This window comes from Abrus precatorius, unplaced genomic scaffold (genome assembly GCF_003935025.1).
Source record: "Abrus precatorius isolate BTA unplaced genomic scaffold, Abrus_2018 Scaffold7, whole genome shotgun sequence".
Classification (NCBI taxonomy): domain Eukaryota; kingdom Viridiplantae; phylum Streptophyta; class Magnoliopsida; order Fabales; family Fabaceae; genus Abrus; species Abrus precatorius.
The window spans coordinates 20,880,049-20,900,162 of NW_020874417.1; the positions used below are offsets into that span (position 1 = coordinate 20,880,049).

The window sequence follows — 20,114 nt, forward strand, 5'->3', positions numbered from 1 at the left end:
GAAATTAAACAATACTTATTCATCATTAATTTAATAATTTATTTAAATAAAAATAACTTAATTCATAATTTAAAAATTAAATAATAAATTTATTAAATTAAACATACTTGATTTTCTTCAAACTTGTTACTTTAGTAAAAATGAGAGATGCAGGTAGTGGATATATATAATGTTCAAATTTTATCATATTATTTGCGAAATTTTTTATAAAATGCAATGTGACAAGTTCTTATTTGGCAGGTGAAATAAGTAATATTTTTCAACTAAAATTGCAAATTTAACAAGATGTTAACACATGTCATAGCCTTATTTGTTTCGCGATTCCTATAACAAAATTTAAAAAATTAAAATGAAAATTTATCCATCAACTATACAAAACTATCCAAAATGTGACATGTGTCAGTATACGTTAATTTTGCAAGTCTCTTGAAATTTAATTAAAAATATAAAATATTTAGCCAGCCGCTCTGGCAAAACTATTTGCCATGTGGCCAAAAAATCCCATTCAAGAAAATAGCGTGAAATTAACTATAAATTAATAAATTATTTTTTAAATTACAATATTAAAATAAAAAAAGCCTTGTTTCTACTTATCAAATTTTATAATAAATAACAATGTCATTTCGTAAAAAAATATATGAAAAGATAAAAGTAGTTTAAGGAAATACTGTTATTTTCACGTATTGTCATGGAGACTTTTTTCTATTATTCAATGTTTTCTATTCTAAATATAGTAAATCAAATCAATGAAACTGGCTAAATGATTATTTTTGACATTTAAGAAGTATCTAGTAATTGTTGGGAATACCTTGATCTTTTCTTTTACAGCGTTAAATAAAAATTAATAATTTTAAAAAAAGTATAACACATAATTTGAAGTGATTTGGTTTTTTTATTAGAAAACTGGTATTTAAATGTTATATCGAACATCTAATTAGCCTTAATTAAACCAACAAAATATTATAACCACATTATAATATCTAGATAATTGTTCCCATACTCCTAAATTTAAAAGGCTATTGTGTACCTTTTCTAAACTAAGTGTTGTGAGTTTTTTAATATTTTAAAAATAAAAATATATAATTTTTTAAAATAAATTACTAATTTCATTATATAAAAGAATATAAAATATCTTCATATTTTAGAGGGCACATGCAAATATTGGACTAGTGAAAGCTTTTCTACATCTCCAACTAAATCCTAAACCCTAAACCCTAAACCCTAAACATGGTGGATTCTTATCATGCCTACCCCATGAACACGTTAACGCGTCCATTTACGTTACTCTATTAACATAAAATTAAATAAATAAAATGTCTGAACGTTGAAGAGGGAAAAATATCGGAGGATAAAAAATAAAAGAAGGTTAATTGATAACTAATTTTTAAAAAAATGTGAGGAAAGGGAGGTGGGATCTTTTTCTTTCTTTTTTGTTTTAATACTTTTTATTTTAAATAATATAAAAATGATAAAAGTTAAAGTAACAATTTTATAATATATATTTTACTTATTGAAATTGAAAATATAAAATTCATATTTTAAGTTAGTGTGCTCAACAGTTAGGCATTCATTATTTGAGAAATCAATGTTGTTTTTTTTTTTTAATGAGTGCTTCAAGACTTTCTTTATTTTCAAAACCTGGATTCATGTATTTTTTTTTTCTTGAAAAAGAAAACATTACATTGCTTCAATAAATTTGTTATTTTTCTAAGAATTTGTAATTTTATGATAATTTAACAATTGTTTAGACTAAATTAGAATGTCAATTCAAACATTATAATTTTATAAATGAAAATCATATGATCATAAAAAGTTACATATTGTAATATTTTATTTCTTAAAAGTACGATAATATATCTTAAATTTTCTTTATCTGCGATGGGTCCTACTAACTCCGTTGCTTATGTCTGATGCCTCCTTTACAACATGTTGCTATCAGAAGCTTATTACGTGCTCACGCTCCACAAAGTCGCGCGTCGGATATTTTTCTTGATAGTATTTAGTTAGCATGTGGTGTGCACGTTATACATCAGTGTGCTAACGACAAAAATAAATAATAAAACAATATTAGTGAATAATCATATATATATATATATATATATATATATATATATATATATTCTAAATACAGGAACATTTTTTTACATATGATTTTTTTTCAAAATTCAAAATATATGAAATATTTTACAAAATTACAAAAATATAATTTTTAAAAAAATTACTATTAACGACTTTTGATAAAAAATAGTTAATAACAACTTTTAATATATATTTTAAATATTTAATTATTTTTAAAAAAATTGTCATGTAACTTTTGAAATTTTATAATTTTTTTATTTCTGAATTTTTATATTCTACCAAAAATTGCCAATAATAATTTTTAAATTCCATATTCTTGTAATTTTACAAAAAATCTTATATTTTTTAAATTTTTTTAAAAAAATATAAAAAAATAGCCTCCAAACACATTGATATTTACTTTTAGACATAATAATAAAAAATTTATAATAAAAAGTAAAAATATTTAATCGCTTAATAATGTTGCTCTAAATTAATGAAACAAAATAAAATAGTGTAATCTTTTTTTTTTTTTTAGATTATTGTAGTTTTAAATATTAAATTTTACCTACTATAAATTTCAAATTACTTTTTAAACTGATGCTAAAATAATTCTACAGTTGATATTATAATTTTTCTCTTGTTTTTCTTTATTTGTTTGCTTTCTTCAACCAAAAAATGAAATAAAATAGTGTAATACAATAGAATTGTATTGAATTTTATTATTTAAATTATATAAAATGAGAATAAAAAAAATAAAATTTGATGAATTGTACATTATTTTATATTTATAAATTTGAAAATACTTAATGAAATGATTTTTTTATTCTAATTTTTATTACAATATATTTTATTGTACTCAATATTAAATATCCAAAGATAATTTGTCTTTAAATATTTTGTAAAATATGAAAAATGAGAGTATCCTAAAACTTTGAGTGGCTTATATGGTTCATGATCTCAACATATACACTTGTTGGTTCTTGAAGTTGTGGACTCTCAACCTAGCAATCTCTGCCTCTTCTTAAAGGGTTATCTCTTTTACCACAAGTCTTAGATTGCATTCTGGCTCAGTTTGATCCCAGATCTTCCTTTGGCATGGTAAGAAACTCTCTTTAAAAAATCCCCCTTTCTTACAAATGCTTCCACTGTTAGAAACAAGAATGTAGCATGAACACATATATCATAAAACAAAGTGACAAAACAACTGCTAATGACAAAAAATCCCTTTACTACAAATGCTTCCACTGTGAGAGGCGCTCGCTAGAGCACAGCAGAGAAGCACCCAAGTTGACCTTCTTTGGACCCTAAAAAATATGATTGAAACAATGTATGTAAAAACACAACCATTCAGATATGAATCACACCTTTAAAATTTAAACCATAGTTTATGAGAGTTTCCACAGCAATCAAATGCTAAAAGAGGAATTTCAATAGCTAGAAAATTAGATATGCCAACAAAATTGTTATTTGCCTATTAAAATAACAAATGTTTTCTTAAGAAGTAGACAGGAGCACCACATCAATGAAGCTAAACATTATATTTTTTTCAATATTCATATTATTGCTATACTGAATATACTTGCTGTGATACTTCTCATATTCACTTTTAGTTAAGAAATTAGCGCAAGATTGATTAGTAGTTACATCTAAGTTGGACATAGAACACTATCCTGAATGGCGCATGAAGAGCAGCATTTCAAAATTAGGACCTATTTGATGATTCAACTTCATAGTTCACAATGAATTGAAAAGATGCAAAACTGACTATGAATCAAGAATGTGTTAAGCCATCCTCCAATGACAAAGGTGTGTGGAACAAAGAGGTGGAAGGGTACTAGCAGAATCCTACAAACTACTGAGGCTGAAAAGGGTGAGAATAGCGTAGAGTTTGTGTATAACCAACCCGCACAGTTGGCAGGTGTTAAAGGAGTTAGTATATGAAAGAAATCAGGTTAAGCAAGAATTTAGATAATGGGGAGATACAGACTCTTGAAGTTCTGCTTATCTGTCTATTTTCCATTTTTAGGCTGTTCATCTGTATATAATATATATCCTTCCTTCTTGACGTTACTTCTAATAGTAGTGAAAGGAGTTTGTCCATAAATCAACATATATTTCAATTCTCAGATTTTTCACTTTCTATCAGAATCTTTAATACACCAACTGAAAATAATTTTGCTAAAAGTAAAATATGTTGCATATATTCAGCACAGCAGCGTACTGAATGAATAAAGCAGCAACTATTTCCTATCTATATCATTAAATGACAATAATTTCCTTAATTGTTTCATATTTAGCATACTATATGCTAACGGTTTTCCTTAATGCACTTTTCAGCATTCAAAAAATATTTTCAAATAAAATACTATCAATGTTCAATTTTTCAGGACTAGAATTTTAGTATTGAAATTTTCAAGTTTATCAAATAGGCTTGGTTGCTGTTGTTGTATCAAACACACCCTTGTAAAAAATATTTTGGCTTTATTCTTAACTAATATGAAATATCTTAACACATCTCGCTCACACCTAGAACTAGACATCTGGTGTGTGAAATTTGTAAGACTAAATATCTGCATGGGTGGACCCAACAGGACTAAATATCTGTGGACAGTCCAACGTTCAAATTGAATAGGCTCTAATACCATGTTGAGATGAGAGAAAATAAGAAGGTATAAGTAGAATTCCATGTGTTTCAACTACACTACGAGATGTATATTTATATTGATAATAAGAATCGTAATCATAGCTATAAAATTAAGAACAAATATACGGTTACCTAATTAGTATAATTATATGGATATTATTTCTCTAAATAATATATTTACATATATTTAACAAAATTCAATTTTCAATTTGCATTTTTAAACATGTAGCAACAATAAATGAAATTTACAAAATGTTGTAAATGAATATTCAATCATCATATCAATGAAACCATTTGCCTTTGCCACATGGCTTCGGAGTGGACCTAACCATTTGAAACAATTTAGGTCAACTTGTACTGAATTCATTGAGACATGATGTCTACCTTGGAGGAAAAAGTTATCTCTTATTTGGAACGCAAACAGTAACGTAGTATGAGAGAAAAATTAGTGTTTAGTCATATAATTAACTATATGGATCTCGGAATTCTCTGACACTTGTTATATCAATGCTTCATAAACCAAGAATTGGGCCTACTTTCAGTATTGTAATTTGTAATCACTAGGTCCTTTAGCAAGTGAGTGCACAAGTATGTCCATAGTGCCTAAATCATTCTTGACAGATTCAGCAACTTCCTACAAGGTAAAACAGATCACAGTAGATTAAGTATAGCTAGTCTTACTTAAACACAAACTGAGACATATCACAAAGTAAATGCTAATCAACAAACCATCCAATGTTTTTACCAACCATCTTCTAGAATTCATCTCCATTATGAAAAATTAATAAAGAAAAAAAAATACAAAAAGACATTTTTTGCATATGCCAACATGGGTACAGTAGAGAGATCAATCACTTATTGAGACTTTGTACTGTGGGCTATTTCTGCACAGATACTAATACAGTAGAGAACCTGTTTAATGAGGCTTTCCATGTAAGCCAAAAAATTGTGTATAGTCTGAAACATCTGGATTCTGATCACGACCATGCTAACAAATTTACCTCATGGAATCTTGAGGTTGTCCATGCAGTGATGAAAACAAAATATAGGGAATTCAGTGCTGACTTCCCAAGAATCATGTGTTACAACATCAGTATCACTTGCTTTGCTTTTTGGCTTCAATATAAAGCACAACATCAATTATAGCGCAGTAATTAAATTTTACATATGCTACACCTCAAAGCAGACATTTCATTGTTATCAGACAAATTTGGCAGAGTCAGAAGTGGTAGAAACCTTAGAATGAAAACAGCTAGTGCCTAGTCTGCAGAATTATTCTGCAGAAGGCCTGAGATTATGGCACAAGGTCAAAACCATTATTTTAAATTCAACTTCTCTATAATTTGCAGTTAAACAAGTAGCATATAAACAACCAAAAATAAGAAGCAAAAACACTACACACCTGGGAACACAATGAGCAAAGAGACTCAAAGTCTCGAACAAAACTATATCAGGAATACAGAGCATGAATGAATACTTCTGCTCCACAAACAAAACTCTTAAGTTGTAAATCTCAGACAGAGATCACTCAGGTAAAATTCAAACACAACATGAAATTTCCGAACGAATAGATAAAAAGAGTCATCAATTCATACATAAATTTTGGATTAAGGCTTGAATCAAAGGAAAGAGATGGTTTATGTTCTCACTCAAAGAGGCAAAGGAAAATGCTCTCACTCATGGGCTCTTCTCACACAATCTAGTTTTGGATGACTAAAGGGAAATCCGATTTTGGAAAGTGGATTTACAAAGCTAATCTGATCCAAAAAATATTTTAGGCCAAAAACCAGTTTATTAATGTTGAAGTTTTTAAAACCAGTTTGAAATTGGTTATGGATTTAACTTGAAGAACCAGATTTTTTGCCCAGCCCTAATAATAACAACTAGATTTAGACCTATGACATTACAAGTTTGCCTAGGGTCATAATTCTCTTTTACTATGACCAACCATTGTTGGGTTCATTATGCTTAATGTTGAGTGAAGAAAATCAACTATTGGTAGGAAAAAATAAGATAAAATCCCTGTGATTGAATAATTAATGACAACTACAATAAGAATCAAGTTTTATCCCACTAAGTGAGGTCTATTACATGGATCACACGGCGTCTGTGAGCTCAATCAATTGAAAATTAATGAAAGAGGAAACAATATTTAGTCAATTTGATTTGATATAAAAGTTCAAAACACAAGTCAATATGAGTGAAGAAAATCAACTATTGGTAGGAAAAAATAAGATAAAATCCCTGTGATTGAATAATTAATGACAACTACAACAAGAATCAAGTTTTATCCGACTAAGTGAGGTCTATTACATGGATCACACAGCGTCGTTGAGCTCAATCAATTGAAAATTAATGAAAGAGGAAAATGATATTTAGTCAATTTGATTTGATATAAAAGTTCAAAACACAAGTCAATATGAAAAAACACATCTGCATGAGAAGAGTACACTTAGAGGTCATCTCATTTTCAAAGATGGATTAGAGTACATCTACACTACAGATACACCCAACATCACATTTGTTCTCCATTTATTGGGGACATAAAATTGGTCCTTCAACAGCAATTAATGAAAAACAATTTTGGTGTTTTAAGGACCAATTTAAAGGCATCAATTGACATTGAAGGACCATAAACATATTTATGAATGTAGGGCCAAAATGAGCTAGTAATCAAAGAATTGAAAAGGACAAGGCTTTAGAGATTTAAAATAATTGATTTGACCTTATTTAATATTTTAAACTTTGAGAACTACTTTGAGAATGACATAAAAAAACAGAGTACAACTGATTCCTAACACACTAGAATACAAAGAAAAGTGAATGAACAAAAGAATGTGAATCTTTAATTGATTAGATTCCAATTCACCATCCCAGTATAGGAGTGATACTCAAATTGAGTGCTGGAACAAAGAATACAGAATACCACTCAATCCAAGCTCTTCAAGTAGCTCCCATCTCATTATCTGTCGCAGATGACAAGCTATTTGCTCAAATTTCCACCTCCCTATTTAAATTATTCTGTTATACCAATTGACAGCTACTACCCCATTACATTCGTTAGAATAGAGCAACAATAACAAAGTCTTATCACACTTAGTGAAATCGGATATATAGATCATGCAACACAATTGGGCTTGGTGAAAACCTAAATTTTCAGAGAAATTATTTATCTTGACAATACATTTGTTATTACATGGAAATATCTAGAAATATCTCATCATATCTCAGATTATCCTCTAGAATTAATTTCCCTATTTCCCCATTATCTCTTAGGATTAATTTCCATATTTCCTTATTTTATCATGATTTATTTCCTGAATTATTTGAGATTATGATTAGTATATACAAGGATTAGTGCTCTAGGATTTATGAACGTCCCATCACATAATAATGCATCGAAGTAAATATAATTTTTTCATTCTCTTTTACCTCCCTCCCTCCCTCCCTTTATACATAGAGCACTATAATTTTAGTATGGTATTAGAGCAGTACCATCCTCCATAACCTGTCGCATCACTATTCTACTGTCAAGCTCCCTAAAAGTCTAAGTTCTACTTAAATTTCATGATATTTCCTTCAAATTCATCATCCTGTCTCGTACCCTTGTTTTTTGTTTTGGGAGGTATTGGTACCCTGTAGTGGAGATTAATATTTAATCACACACCTCTCTTACTTGAACTATATTACATTTTATCTATAATTCAATTAAATGAGGGCCTTGGGACAATAGCAAGAGTTGCTACTGTAAAACTAGGTAACATGTTAATGTCATGGAATCAGCCACTTGGAAATGCAAGGATGGCTGCCTCAATAAACCCACCAAAGGTTGAACCATGTCCTGGACCCCACCATAGCAGAAACTTTGTAGCACTGAGTTGTCCTTTTTTGTAATTCAATCAAATGGAACAAAGCTAAATATTAGCCACTAGTTGCTAAGGGTGCTGGTACTCTCTCAACAACAACGGGTACCAAAGGAATCTCTGTCCTTCTATTATTCAAAAGGAATAAATGAAAAGGAACATGTCTTCATAAATTAAAACATCCAACCTCCCCCAAAAGGAAAGGTTAAATGATCTCATGTATATGCGTAGTTCAGGTACCCAAACAAATAGCAAAATAACGTGTATGTGTGAGTCTACATGTATAGATACATCAGAACATTAAAATTAATATACAAATAATAATTTCAGAAGTTAGGATTACTAGTACAATCGGGGGCATCTTTCAGAGAATCAGAAGTATATCACCACCAGAGACAACCCAGTAAAAGCCCACCGTTCACCAAAGGAATGAAACCCCAGTATTTAATGATTCACATCATTTTGTGAATCTGTTTTGTAAGGAACAAAAATTAGTGTCAACCAGTCTTAATTCACTCCAAAAAGGTATCAAGAATATGATGGTAAGCCAAACAACATATAAGACTAGCAGATGAACATGCTTCATCAGCTAGGGTATTAGAATAAGAACAAACATCATATTTTCTTTCCCAAAGACATGACAGTCCGGTCCTGTGGACTGTGCTAAGTACTCACATAAGACAATGCGAGTTACAGCTCCTGTGCCAAAAATATCAGTGGAAAGATTCCATTTACTGAAACCTAGATCAAAATCATAAGTCTCTCAATATAAGAAATTGAATTATTTATTACTAGATATATACTAACAAATTCTTTGTCAACTATCAAGACTAACTCTTAAATCAACAATAGTATAGTGACTGTAATTTATACCATTTCTTGACTAGCCCGTGAAATCTCAGAGGATTAATAGCACATAAAAGCTTTCAGTAGAACAAAAATTAGGTCCAAGGAAGAATCAATTACAGTAGTAATTAAACATAAGAATAAACAATTATTACATATACATTTCTCTCATTTAAAAGATGAATAATTTTCAAATATTTTTTCTTGCAATGATTCTCGGCATACTTAACAATTAGTTTTGGGCATCTATTATCAATTTTATAACCATAAATGATGAAATATAAATTTTAGATAAAATTTCAAAGCTAATAATGACATTTAAAATTTTAATTATAAATGATCAATAAGATGTTCAAAACTAATTATTGATCATTTTAAAAGTTGTAAAACAATTAAACTATCATTAAAAAACATTCATAATTATTTATTACCATTGTTATATATATACATTAGTTTAACTGTTTCCAATTGTTATATATAAGCATCTCATAAGATTATGTAATTTACTCTTATTTTTCTTAAATTTTCATTGTCATGTCATTCCTAAGATTATTCTTCTATGAACAATTGGAAATCAAAAGAAAAAGGGTAAGCAGCATCTTTCACAATTCCAGTTGTTACTAGTTAAATTGCCAATAAGAATGAAGAATAAATCCTCAAGTATTCAAATTTAATTGTCCAGGAATATCATCAGATACATTTTCCGTGGCCTTAACACTACAAAACTGACATGAAAGATTAGAAGGTTTCAAATGTAAGCATTGATCAATTCGATTCTCCAACCAAGCAAGCCTTCTCTCAAGTTTCAACACACCAATATGCAAAATCCGAATGTCAACTTGTGCAATCCTGGCACAAGCCCGAAGCAAAATGTAATAATCAGCATGAGCAACATAGGTCAGGGCACCTTCATCTCTCTTCCGCACATAGTGAATGTAATCAAGTTTTTTCAGCTTAACACTAGGTGGTATATAACAAAACCTGTTCTCCTCCATGTCTAATTTCATCTGTCTAATGGCTTCCTTGGCATGAGATTTTCCTGAACTGTGCTCATGGGAATCTGAGTCTTCACTGTTTTGCAAACTCTCATAGGAACAACCATCACCCACACTTCCAGACAAGTCATCTTCAAGGCAGGTGCCATCATTAGGAGAGGGTTCATTAGAACTTTCTTTTCTAATCTTTGCCTCAGATGCCCTGCTAATGCATCCTTTTTCCCGTGACATTGTTTGGTTCAAAGAAGTATTAGATTGCTCAACATGTTCTGATGGTTTAATATTCTGAAATAATAATTAAAAAAAAAGTATCATAATACAAGAATTGATATAGACAGTCATTATTCATAGTGTAGTCAGACAGAAAAAACAATTCCATGGAAACTAGACACTACAAGGCAGACAGACAAGAATTTAAATAAATAATTTTATTTAATAAAATTTTCCCTAGATACTTATTGAAGATGATGGAAAATAAAACTTTATATCAATATAAAAAAAGTTATTTGGAAGAAAATATTCAAAAAGGAGATCTTAATTATCATTAGCTCCATAAAGTTTGCAATTACTACGTAAGCATATAAAACTATTTCACTGACTAATTACATGTGAATGTACATCCCTTTACTGCTTCCAATTACATATGTTCTATTAGAGAACAACAAACCTGCACAGATTGAAGATAGTAATAGTGAAATATCACACACGCAGTTGACCCACGAATAATTAAGCCTTACATAGATACAAGAATCATATACAGGCATGTCATGATTTTGATTGGCGAAACCATGTAAATCTATATGTAAATCTATATTTAAGGGAAAAGTAAAATATTGTCTTCTTGATCAATTTCATCAAATAAACATTTAACATATTTAAAGATAGATAAATGACTGGCACTTAATTTATGCATTTTGAGCCCCCTCATTTTGCAAGAAAAAGAAAAGAAATCCCTATCTTTATTCTATTTTGTTGAAATTTGATTTCAGGAAATAAATCTGTGCAGAAAAGTTGTTCTTTCATGGTATTTTCCTGAATTTTAATGTCCTTTAGAAAATAGTTATGTAGCCAATTTATTTTTCAAGTCTTACTGGTAAAGAAATTGATAATTTAGAACAGTCAAGCCATGTCCCATAGACAAAAAATGGGCTACCTCTTTCTTGACTCATCCCTAGAAAGAAAAAAAGTTGGGATTTGAAACTAATGTCAAGATAATCTATTTTAAAGGCCTGTACCATGCCAATAGAATGACTTGTTCAAGTCTTTAATTACCTCATTCTGATAAAAATTCCATAGGTATTGTATCATATTTTCTTCCTCATGATTCCCATAAGATGGTTCTGATCCAGCAAAGACAACATCCCTACAGTATTTGAGATATGTTGGCAAGTCCTTGGAATACCCTGTCCATAAATAGTGGATGTTAGATAGTCATTTGATTGTTGTAAAAAGTAGGAGGAAACAAAATATGAACTCATGCAGCGTAAGTTCAATAGGATAATAATATAAGTAAACAAAAACATCACCATAGGTATCTGCAATCTCATTATATCTTGCTTGAAGGTGTTGGAGAAGACCAACAGAATCCAATTCGTGTTTTCGAGATCCAACGGGATCTTCAGCTGAGTCTTTACCTAAATCAGGTTCATTATGAGAGGCAAAAGCATTACCCATTTCACTGTTGTCTTTGGCACCATCAGTACAGGACAAACTTTTCTCCCATTCTCCAAAACCATTTATGTTATACAATATCCTTATTGCTACTACCAGAATTGACATAACACATACATGAGTCGGTACCCTAAAATAATTTGAGGATAAGGATAACCACAAATCTGGAGGCATTGACCATTCATATATACGGCATGCATAAGGAAGAATCTTTTCAACAGGAAGTGATAATATTTGAAGATAACGATAAGCTATTGCATAAAAGTTTACAGGAGGTAACTCCAAGCCTATGAACTGAGCAATGGATGCAGCAAATGACTCTAACTTCTGTATCTGAACAGCTCGCTGAGGCCTGAACATAACACTTGAACTAATAGGACATGCACTTGACGGGTGTCCCATGCGCTTTTCAATTTCCACAAAAGCAGAAAAATATGGAAGCTTCCCTTCACGTGTCCATTTCATCATGTTGGACGGCAGGATAGCTTCCCTGGCAACATGACATGCCAGAAATGAAACAGCAATAGTACAAGCTAGTGGAATTCTCTTCTTTAAAGACCTAAACCAAATCATCACAGCTCGCTGACCAAATATGTTGTGGGGTTCTGATTTGTATTGAGCACGCAGCTTGTAATCTCCTGGTTCATCTGATAGTGAAGAAGTAAACTTAGTAAACTACAAGATATTCTTGATGAAAATAAGGAATCTTACAAGTGCTGAAAAAAAAAAAAAACTATAGTACACACTTGATAAACATGAAGATTCAGGATCAAATTTTCAAGCTCATCATTTCATCTTAGTGGTCACACAATAAATTTAATATTTAAGAGGTCAAATCATAGCTTAATGAATACCCAATTGAGTCGCGACTAATCTTATATGAGATTCCAGTGAGAATAAAATTTTCAGTTAATCAACAGGTTTTACAAAACTTTAATAGAAACAGAAAACATTTAGTGAACCTTTCATGAACAAGACACAAGTAATGTCCCACATATGTCACAAGCACACAAACCAAGAATTGGAACATTATGTTCAATCCTTAACCAGGAAAATTAATTAACACCTACAATGAGAAACTGACTGAAGTATACAAAAACCAAACCATGCAACGAACAGGGGAACACGTATTGCAATGTGAATGTAGAAATATAGGGAAGGAGACTTCATGTTACCTTCGTTCTGCATCTCAGAGTCATGGATTACTTTATCAGGCCAGTCATCATCAAAAACACCAGTCCTGGAGACAAACCTCAGCCAGATTGGCCCAATCAAGCCACATATTAAAGGGGTAACCTTAAACTCCTTCACCAATGCTTCACACTGAAGCTCAATCATCATCTGCAACCCCATCACATACCGCATCCTTATCTCATTGTGGTAGTCTTCAAAGCTTGGAACTTTCAAGCCTCCAAAATCAGCAGGAACAGAAGGACTTGCCTGATCAAACTGAGCATAATCAAATTCCTCGCTTTTAACTTGACCATGATAATCTCGCTGAGGAGTTTCATCTTCTAACCCCAGATTCCTAACGAAATTGGACTGGGAATCATAGAAAGAATCATACTGAGAAATGGGTTCGACTTTGATTGCAACAGATCGCTGGCGTTGGTGACTGGCCAAGTAGACAGCGGCTCCACCAGTTTCTCCTCCCTTATTAAAGATATCATCGTCATCAACAGCGGTGTCAATGACATCCTCGTACTGACAGCCACACCGAAGGCAATAGAAGAAGCCATCAGAACCATCACCAAGACCCACGTTGTTACAGGTTTGACAAGTTAAGTTATTTACATCAACCATTGCCGATAACAAACCTTTTGATCACACTAATTTGGCATAACTCAAGTAAGGAGTGTCTATTGTATGGTTTCGTGGTTCACTGTCACACGGAGAATCAATGAAGCAAAAGAAGGCTATATATTGAAGAGGAAAAGAGCGCGCTGGACTGGACTGGACTGGGCTTTCTTAATAAAATATATTTGGGCCTAAGTTGGGCAACTTAGGGCATCTTAGTGAAAGTTCATCCACTCCCCTTGTCAATTTTTTCTCTTGTCATTGTATATTTTGCATAATTCTCTGCTAGTTTCTTTAGGTCAATTTTTTTTTGTTATAAAGTTAAGCAAAATTAATTTTGATAAAATTAATTTTAAATTATGAAATATAGTTAAAAATGCGTTAAAAGTGTTCTAATTATAATATTTAGAGAGATATTTTTAATTAAAAATATGAATTTTTTTAACCGTAAAACAAACACTGATAGTTAAAGCAGCAAACCGACATAGCATTGTATGGAGGTAAACAAACGGGAGTCTATTATCGGTTTTTGTTGTATCAATGATGCCAAAGTTTTGTGAGTGACATTTTGAGAAAGATCCACATAACACCTTGCCGCGTGTTCACAATGGAACTTTAGGGATAAAGGTAATCTTGGCGCATTTAAAACTTTACGGACGGATTGCCTAGGTGGTCAAACATAGGTGCCAACCCTATATATGTCCGTATTTAATTTGAATATGAAAGTTAAGGCCCAAAGGTTTTGTTTCACATGCTTAAATTTGACTAATTCCTTCATAAACTGGCTCCACTCTTGACTCTAGTGTCCACCGTTCATATCTTGTATGTGCACAAAATTTTGAAACATCCACCATTTGTGTTATATAAAAAATCGTATAAATTGCTATATATATATATAGTCCTTGTTGACTATATCATTTTGTTGATTTCAACGCGAGAGTCATAAAAACGGTGGAATTAAGCACCTCTCATTAGGACATGGGTGGCTAGTAGCAAGTAACAAAAAACGAGTAAGCGTCATTGATTAGGTTAACAAATTACAGACGAGACAGAGACATGACAACTTCGAATGAATCAACCTTTTTTGTTGGGTCAAATGTTTACATAGATCGAACAGCAGCAAATGACTTGCGAATTTTACATGATAAATATTCTATTTTTGGGTGGCAACTTGGTGAAGTGAAGGTGAAGAGTGAAAGAAGAGACAAATTGCCGAAATGTCATCCATGGCAATTCCCCTCCTCTTGCGTGTCCATGCATGCATTGCACACTCCACCAAACGTTTAGCTGATTCTCCTCTGTCTGGTGTTGAAGATACAATATCCACCGCTTCTTGATTGGAGATTACATCCCATACCTACATCACATAGCAAAAATCAATCACGAATCTTTAGCATACTAAACATTCAGCAATATAATCTGTTCATATTACTAACTGTTTCAATACGAATATATTTATTGATTTTATTAAGGTTAGGCCTAAGTCGGCAAAAAGTAGGGTCTTGCAGTGATGGGAAGATTCTCTCTCTCATTGCACTGAATCTATGTGCTATTTATGTAATTAAAACTGATTAATAAAGTATATTTAATATGGATTAAGTATAAAAGTTGGAAGGAGAAGAGTGAGTACCCCATCAGTGGCTAGCACAACAAAGTGGTCTCTGGTGGTTATGTTTCTGTGTGTTACCTCAGGCACTGAAATAAGACCATAGTCTTTGATGCAGTAGTCACCAAAAGCTCTAGACATAGCAAGTCCTGGAGATTCTTCATCCGGCAACCACACCCTGTGCACCCCAGGCTCGTCGTGTAAGCAAAACACCCTTCCTTGGCTCTCAAGTATTCTCTCTGCCTCTTCTGCAAGCATGAAACTCATATTCTAAGATTTTATTAAAAAAGTAATACAATATTAAAAGACTAAAATGAATGAAGGAAAGTTAACGAGCAAGCTAAAAAAAGTTTGAAGACCAAATATTAATGACCATGAAGACACACAATGATGTATATATAGAAACAGACTGAGAATTGAGCAAGACTAACGAGGTAAATTGGGCTTGAAATCTACTGTGAGCTGAACTGCTACCAAACTTGCATCATCTGATGTTGTAGCCAACACAGCACGAGAGTCACCAACATTTGCAATGACAATGAGTTCACCCTGCCCATAAGTTTCACAAACAACTCTCAAGTCTCATCCAATATAGCAAATTTGATTGAGATACGATGACAAGTGGATTCTCTTTGCCCTTTGTTTTTACCTGTCTAACAATTGACAGGGCAGTTGTTCCGCTGAAAAATGAATCTATCTTGCGATTTTGCTTTAATTCTCTATCAACAGCAGTACAAGTCTTCAAATATGAATGCTTCCATATATTGAATCGGTGTTGCTTTTTCTCTTTCTCAATGTCAATATCTGGATCAAGTGAAGTTTGTGAGAGTGTCTCCTGCCAGTTGCATAGCAAAGATTGTGGCATTAACTCTCTTACTCTTTTAGCCACAAAGTGACCCCATGGCCCGTGCCCATCAAAAATCCCACAGAAAATCATGTCCTCTTGGCACCCAAATTCCTATAACCAACATCAACAAAAACCATTCTCATAAACACAAATAATAAATGTTATTATAGCAGCAATTTTGATGTAATTTCCCTATTGATTTAAAGAAAAATATTGCTAAATAAGAGTGTTCAATATTATTATATGGAAAGAAAATATTTTATATTGATATTTGATACATACTTCCCACACTAGGCAGCAATCCTGATTCACTCCTTTCTGGCCTTTTTTGGAGAAAACCGAGGCAAAGTTGTTTGAACCATCAACACTAACGGTGCCTGAGCTATGCAGTAAGAAGTGATTCTTTTTGGCTTCCTTTGCCATTGCTTCCGCAGCTTCTCTCCCACTACATCTACCAGAATTCCTTCTTTTCTTCATTGCAAACGACTTTGCCAACCCATTGAACACAGACGAAAAATGGCCCATCATGCATCAACACTGCAAGATGATTCCACCACTCAATTAACGCTGCTTAGAGCCTTTTTGTATGCGGTACAGAATCTGGACATTGAAAATTTATAACGGTTTAGCATGAGTTTCATCATTTTTTTTAAATTTGTATCTTCCTCTTCTTTAGTATGATAAAATGAAGAGAGAAACAAGTGTGTGCGCGCTGCGTGGGCGAACAAAAAGACAATTTCTGACTCAGAAAGCTGAGGACTCATTCAGAAAAAGCCAGTCCTGAAACAGCTTACTGAGAAGATTCAGAATTTCTGACTCAGAAAGCTGAGGACTCATTCAGAAAAAAGACAAGTCCTGAAACAGCTTACTGAGAAGATTCATTCCTGTTCTGAATTCCAGCATTACATCTATGGAGGGGAATGAAAATTGAAAAAGTACACCTCATATATGTGTATGTGAAGAAAGCATGGACAAAAGAAAACTTGAGCCCAGCAAGTCGATTTTAAAACTACGATCATGTCATGCCGTTGATTCAAGCTAAAAGAAAAGAAATCAGATAAAAATCTTAATATCCCATTGCTTTCCTCCTTTGCCTTAAAAAATCAATAGGGTGGGCCATACTTTCATTTTCCAGAAAACATACCAAAAATAGGGGGAAAAGTTAATTTTTGAGTATACAAAAGTCTGATCAGGGGAATTGTTTATTTGTAACTCAATTGGGACCCCAAAAAAAAATTGATTTTTTTTCTGCCTTGCTTTTTCTTAGATTGGATGTTTCATGCCATGTAAAAGAAACATTTTGTATTGATATTTCCCAGTTTGCTGAATAAAATAAGAGATTCTGCATATGGGACCTTGGAAAACCAAATTTCCAGGAAGCATATCTCAAAACCCATATACTGGCTAATGTTTAAATAACATTTTCCTATTTTTTGAAGAAAAAAAGTTCAGGACTTTGTAACCCCCCATTCCACCAAAAATCGTCAAAAGCCAGAACAGAAACATCTAAGGAAAAAGAACAGAAAAAAGCTGGTTAAGTTCCTGATCCAATTCGGAAGCCCCATATCCCTATCTTTGATCTGAAATGGATTCAAGATAAGATAACAAAGTCTTTTAACAAGTGAAACAAACAAGAAGAAATGGAATGGATGCAAGACCTTGGACTTTAGAAGGAGGAACTAGAGAGGCAGTAGCAGGAGGATAAGTTGTGGTGGCCTGAAGAATAGGATGCATTTCCGACAAGACCAGCTGAAACTTCGAGAAAACAAAGGTGTAGAAGGACCGGTAGCCCTCTCTGAGTGTTGTTTGTTTGGTTCTGGTTTCTTCAGTTACCTCCTATCTACGGAGACGAAAACAAAGGCAGTTTTTTTCTGTGCATACAATTAGATGCAAACAAATAGACCCACTCAGTGCATGTAAATTTCTACATATGAAGGTTCAAGTGAATGTAACTAAAGCTAAAGTTATATCAATCTCTCTCTTCTCTTGACTTTGTTCAAATCAAGGGTAGTGCTGTCTTCTTGTTTTGCCAAAAATGGAACTCTATTAAGCCAGGTTCCATGTGACAGTTATAAAGGGAGAAAATAAAACATTACCATTTTTTACTTTTGCCTTAAATTGCATATGATGAATTGAATTATATATGATTTGTGATGCCTTAAGTTTATTTAACAATTATTCTTTGCTTCATGCGTTTCAGGAGAGTATAAAAAAATTATATATTTTTTTAAAAGTATCAACAAATTTATAAGAGGTTTTATTATTTTATTAAAAAAAATCTTCGGAGCTCATATTATTGCTTTATAGTTTATACATGAATATGAAAACGAGGATAAAATGTGCATAAATATACAAGTCTTCATGTGTATGTATCAGCTTGTTTGTTTGTTTATCATGAGCATAAATGTATTTAGGATTTTATTGAGTTGGCATGTGCTTTTCCCCCACATATAGGAACTCAGGAAGATGGATAAATAAACGTTATAAACAATGTCAAGGTTGCATTCTATTCATAATCAGAACTCAGAAGATTTTCATTAATTGTTTGGCTGGCTCATCATATATATATTACTAACAATACTCTCTTTGTATAAAAACCTCAGCATCAATCTCAACTATTAGATAAAAGGTCAAAAATGAATCATATAAGTTATTTAAACGATAAAATATTTGTTCAAGGATGAACCTCGATACTTTTATTATCTCAAGGAAAAAAATTAACATTAAGAGGAAAATGAGAGGTCGTTTTCTGGGTATGGAAAAAATATTTCTTTTGCTAATTGATATTAACTAATAGTTCGTAACATGTTTATATTTATTAATAATACACGACTTTTTATTAAAATATAATTAATTATTGTAAGCACTAAGCTGTCTGTGTAATATATTTTGATAGTCATTTTTGCACTAACAAAACACTATTTAATATACTTTTTTAATTGATCAATTATTTTTAAAAAAAATCGCATTTATCTTCAAATTAATTTTAAAAAAAAAAGATAATTAATCACAAAAATTAAATGAAAATATGTTACTAATATCTCTTTAAGAATAATATGGGTAGCAATAATAACTTAATATATATTTCACCATCGTTGAATAGCATGCTTTTATGGACCATTTCTAACCAAAAACTTGATTTAAAATTATAATCTGATTAATAATCGACACAAATCAACGTAGAACTATGTAGAGCAGTCGGTGGCGGGGATTAGATAAAAAAAATAAATGGTGATGCTATGGCATGAGAACGAAGAGTTTCAACAAGAAGATTATACACATACAGTGGCACAATTTAAGAGCTATGAGCATATTAAAAAAAAAGATTTTGTTAATCTTATTTCTTAAAGTTAAGTTTAAACATACATATATAAAAAAATTATAAAAAAAATACATATTTATGTATTAAAGTTATAAAAATAAAAAAATATTTTTCTTTCTAATAAAATTTTACTATTATTAATTACTTATCCTCAGTTTTTAATAAAATCTTTAAAAAAAAGTTATTGAAACATTTTAATGATAAGAAACTAACTTATGAAGCAAAAATGGAATAAATAGTTTCAAATCGCTTCATAAAATATTATTAATTTATTGAGTTATGATGATTCTAGCAGCTTTCTCTTACATTATAAATTTAAAGCTTTTATTTATAATAAAGAATACTTTTAAAAATTATACTTGATGTTCGTTTAGTTTGTAATAAAAAATTAGGGTATGTTTATTTGAAATTTTTAAAAGAGTTTTCTCTTTTTAAAAACTAAAATACATATTTCAGTTTTTA

The 20,114-nt window shown here is 31.5% G+C and overlaps 2 protein-coding genes across 4 annotated transcripts; both read right to left on the reverse strand.

The window, feature by feature from the left end:
* Positions 1 to 10,019: 10,019 nt before the first annotated feature.
* Positions 10,020 to 13,971, reverse strand: LOC113872893 (TATA box-binding protein-associated factor RNA polymerase I subunit B). Its single transcript, XM_027510770.1, has 4 exons — positions 13,256 to 13,971; positions 11,936 to 12,727; positions 11,682 to 11,812; positions 10,020 to 10,694 (listed from the first exon to the last, which is right to left on the reverse strand). The coding sequence occupies exons 1-4, from the start codon at positions 13,881 to 13,883 to the stop codon at positions 10,071 to 10,073; spliced, it is 2,175 nt and encodes a 724-aa protein (XP_027366571.1). The 5' UTR covers positions 13,884 to 13,971; the 3' UTR covers positions 10,020 to 10,070.
* An 839-nt stretch (positions 13,972 to 14,810) lies between these two features.
* Positions 14,811 to 18,375, reverse strand: LOC113872285 (probable protein phosphatase 2C 34). 3 transcript variants are annotated; one of them, XM_027509722.1, is made up of 6 exons: positions 17,989 to 18,375; positions 16,613 to 16,930; positions 16,133 to 16,441; positions 15,915 to 16,032; positions 15,508 to 15,731; positions 14,811 to 15,234 (listed from the first exon to the last, which is right to left on the reverse strand). In XM_027509722.1, exons 2-6 carry the CDS (start codon positions 16,856 to 16,858, stop codon positions 15,031 to 15,033), a joined length of 1,101 nt encoding a protein of 366 aa, XP_027365523.1. In that variant the 5' UTR covers positions 16,859 to 16,930; positions 17,989 to 18,375; the 3' UTR covers positions 14,811 to 15,030. The 3 variants fall into 3 exon arrangements, with proteins under 3 accessions (XP_027365523.1, XP_027365522.1, XP_027365524.1); XM_027509721.1 differs by having other exon boundaries at positions 14,980 to 15,234; positions 16,613 to 16,867; positions 17,989 to 18,360; XM_027509723.1 differs by having other exon boundaries at positions 14,980 to 15,234; positions 15,565 to 15,731; positions 17,989 to 18,360.
* Positions 18,376 to 20,114: the final 1,739 nt, after the last annotated feature.

Bases quoted from the DNA above. Each gene is read 5' to 3' on its own strand.
- LOC113872893 (XM_027510770.1), bottom strand. From the start codon at position 13,883: ATGGTTGATGTAAATAACTTAACTTGTCAAACCTGTAACAACGTGGGT. The intron at 12,728-13,255 runs GTAACATGAAGT...CTTCACTATCAG, and splicing joins CTCTGAGATGCAGAACGAAG to ATGAACCAGGAGATTACAAG. The intron at 11,813-11,935 runs GTGATGTTTTTG...ATTTATGGACAG, and splicing joins TGAGATTGCAGATACCTATG to GGTATTCCAAGGACTTGCCA.
- LOC113872285 (XM_027509722.1), bottom strand. From the start codon at position 16,858: ATGATGGGCCATTTTTCGTCTGTGTTCAATGGGTTGGCAAAGTCGTTT. The intron at 16,442-16,612 runs GTATGTATCAAA...TGTTGGTTATAG, and splicing joins ATTGCTGCCTAGTGTGGGAA to GAATTTGGGTGCCAAGAGGA. The intron at 15,235-15,507 runs GTACTCACTCTT...TATGTGATGTAG, and splicing joins TTGTGCTAGCCACTGATGGG to GTATGGGATGTAATCTCCAA.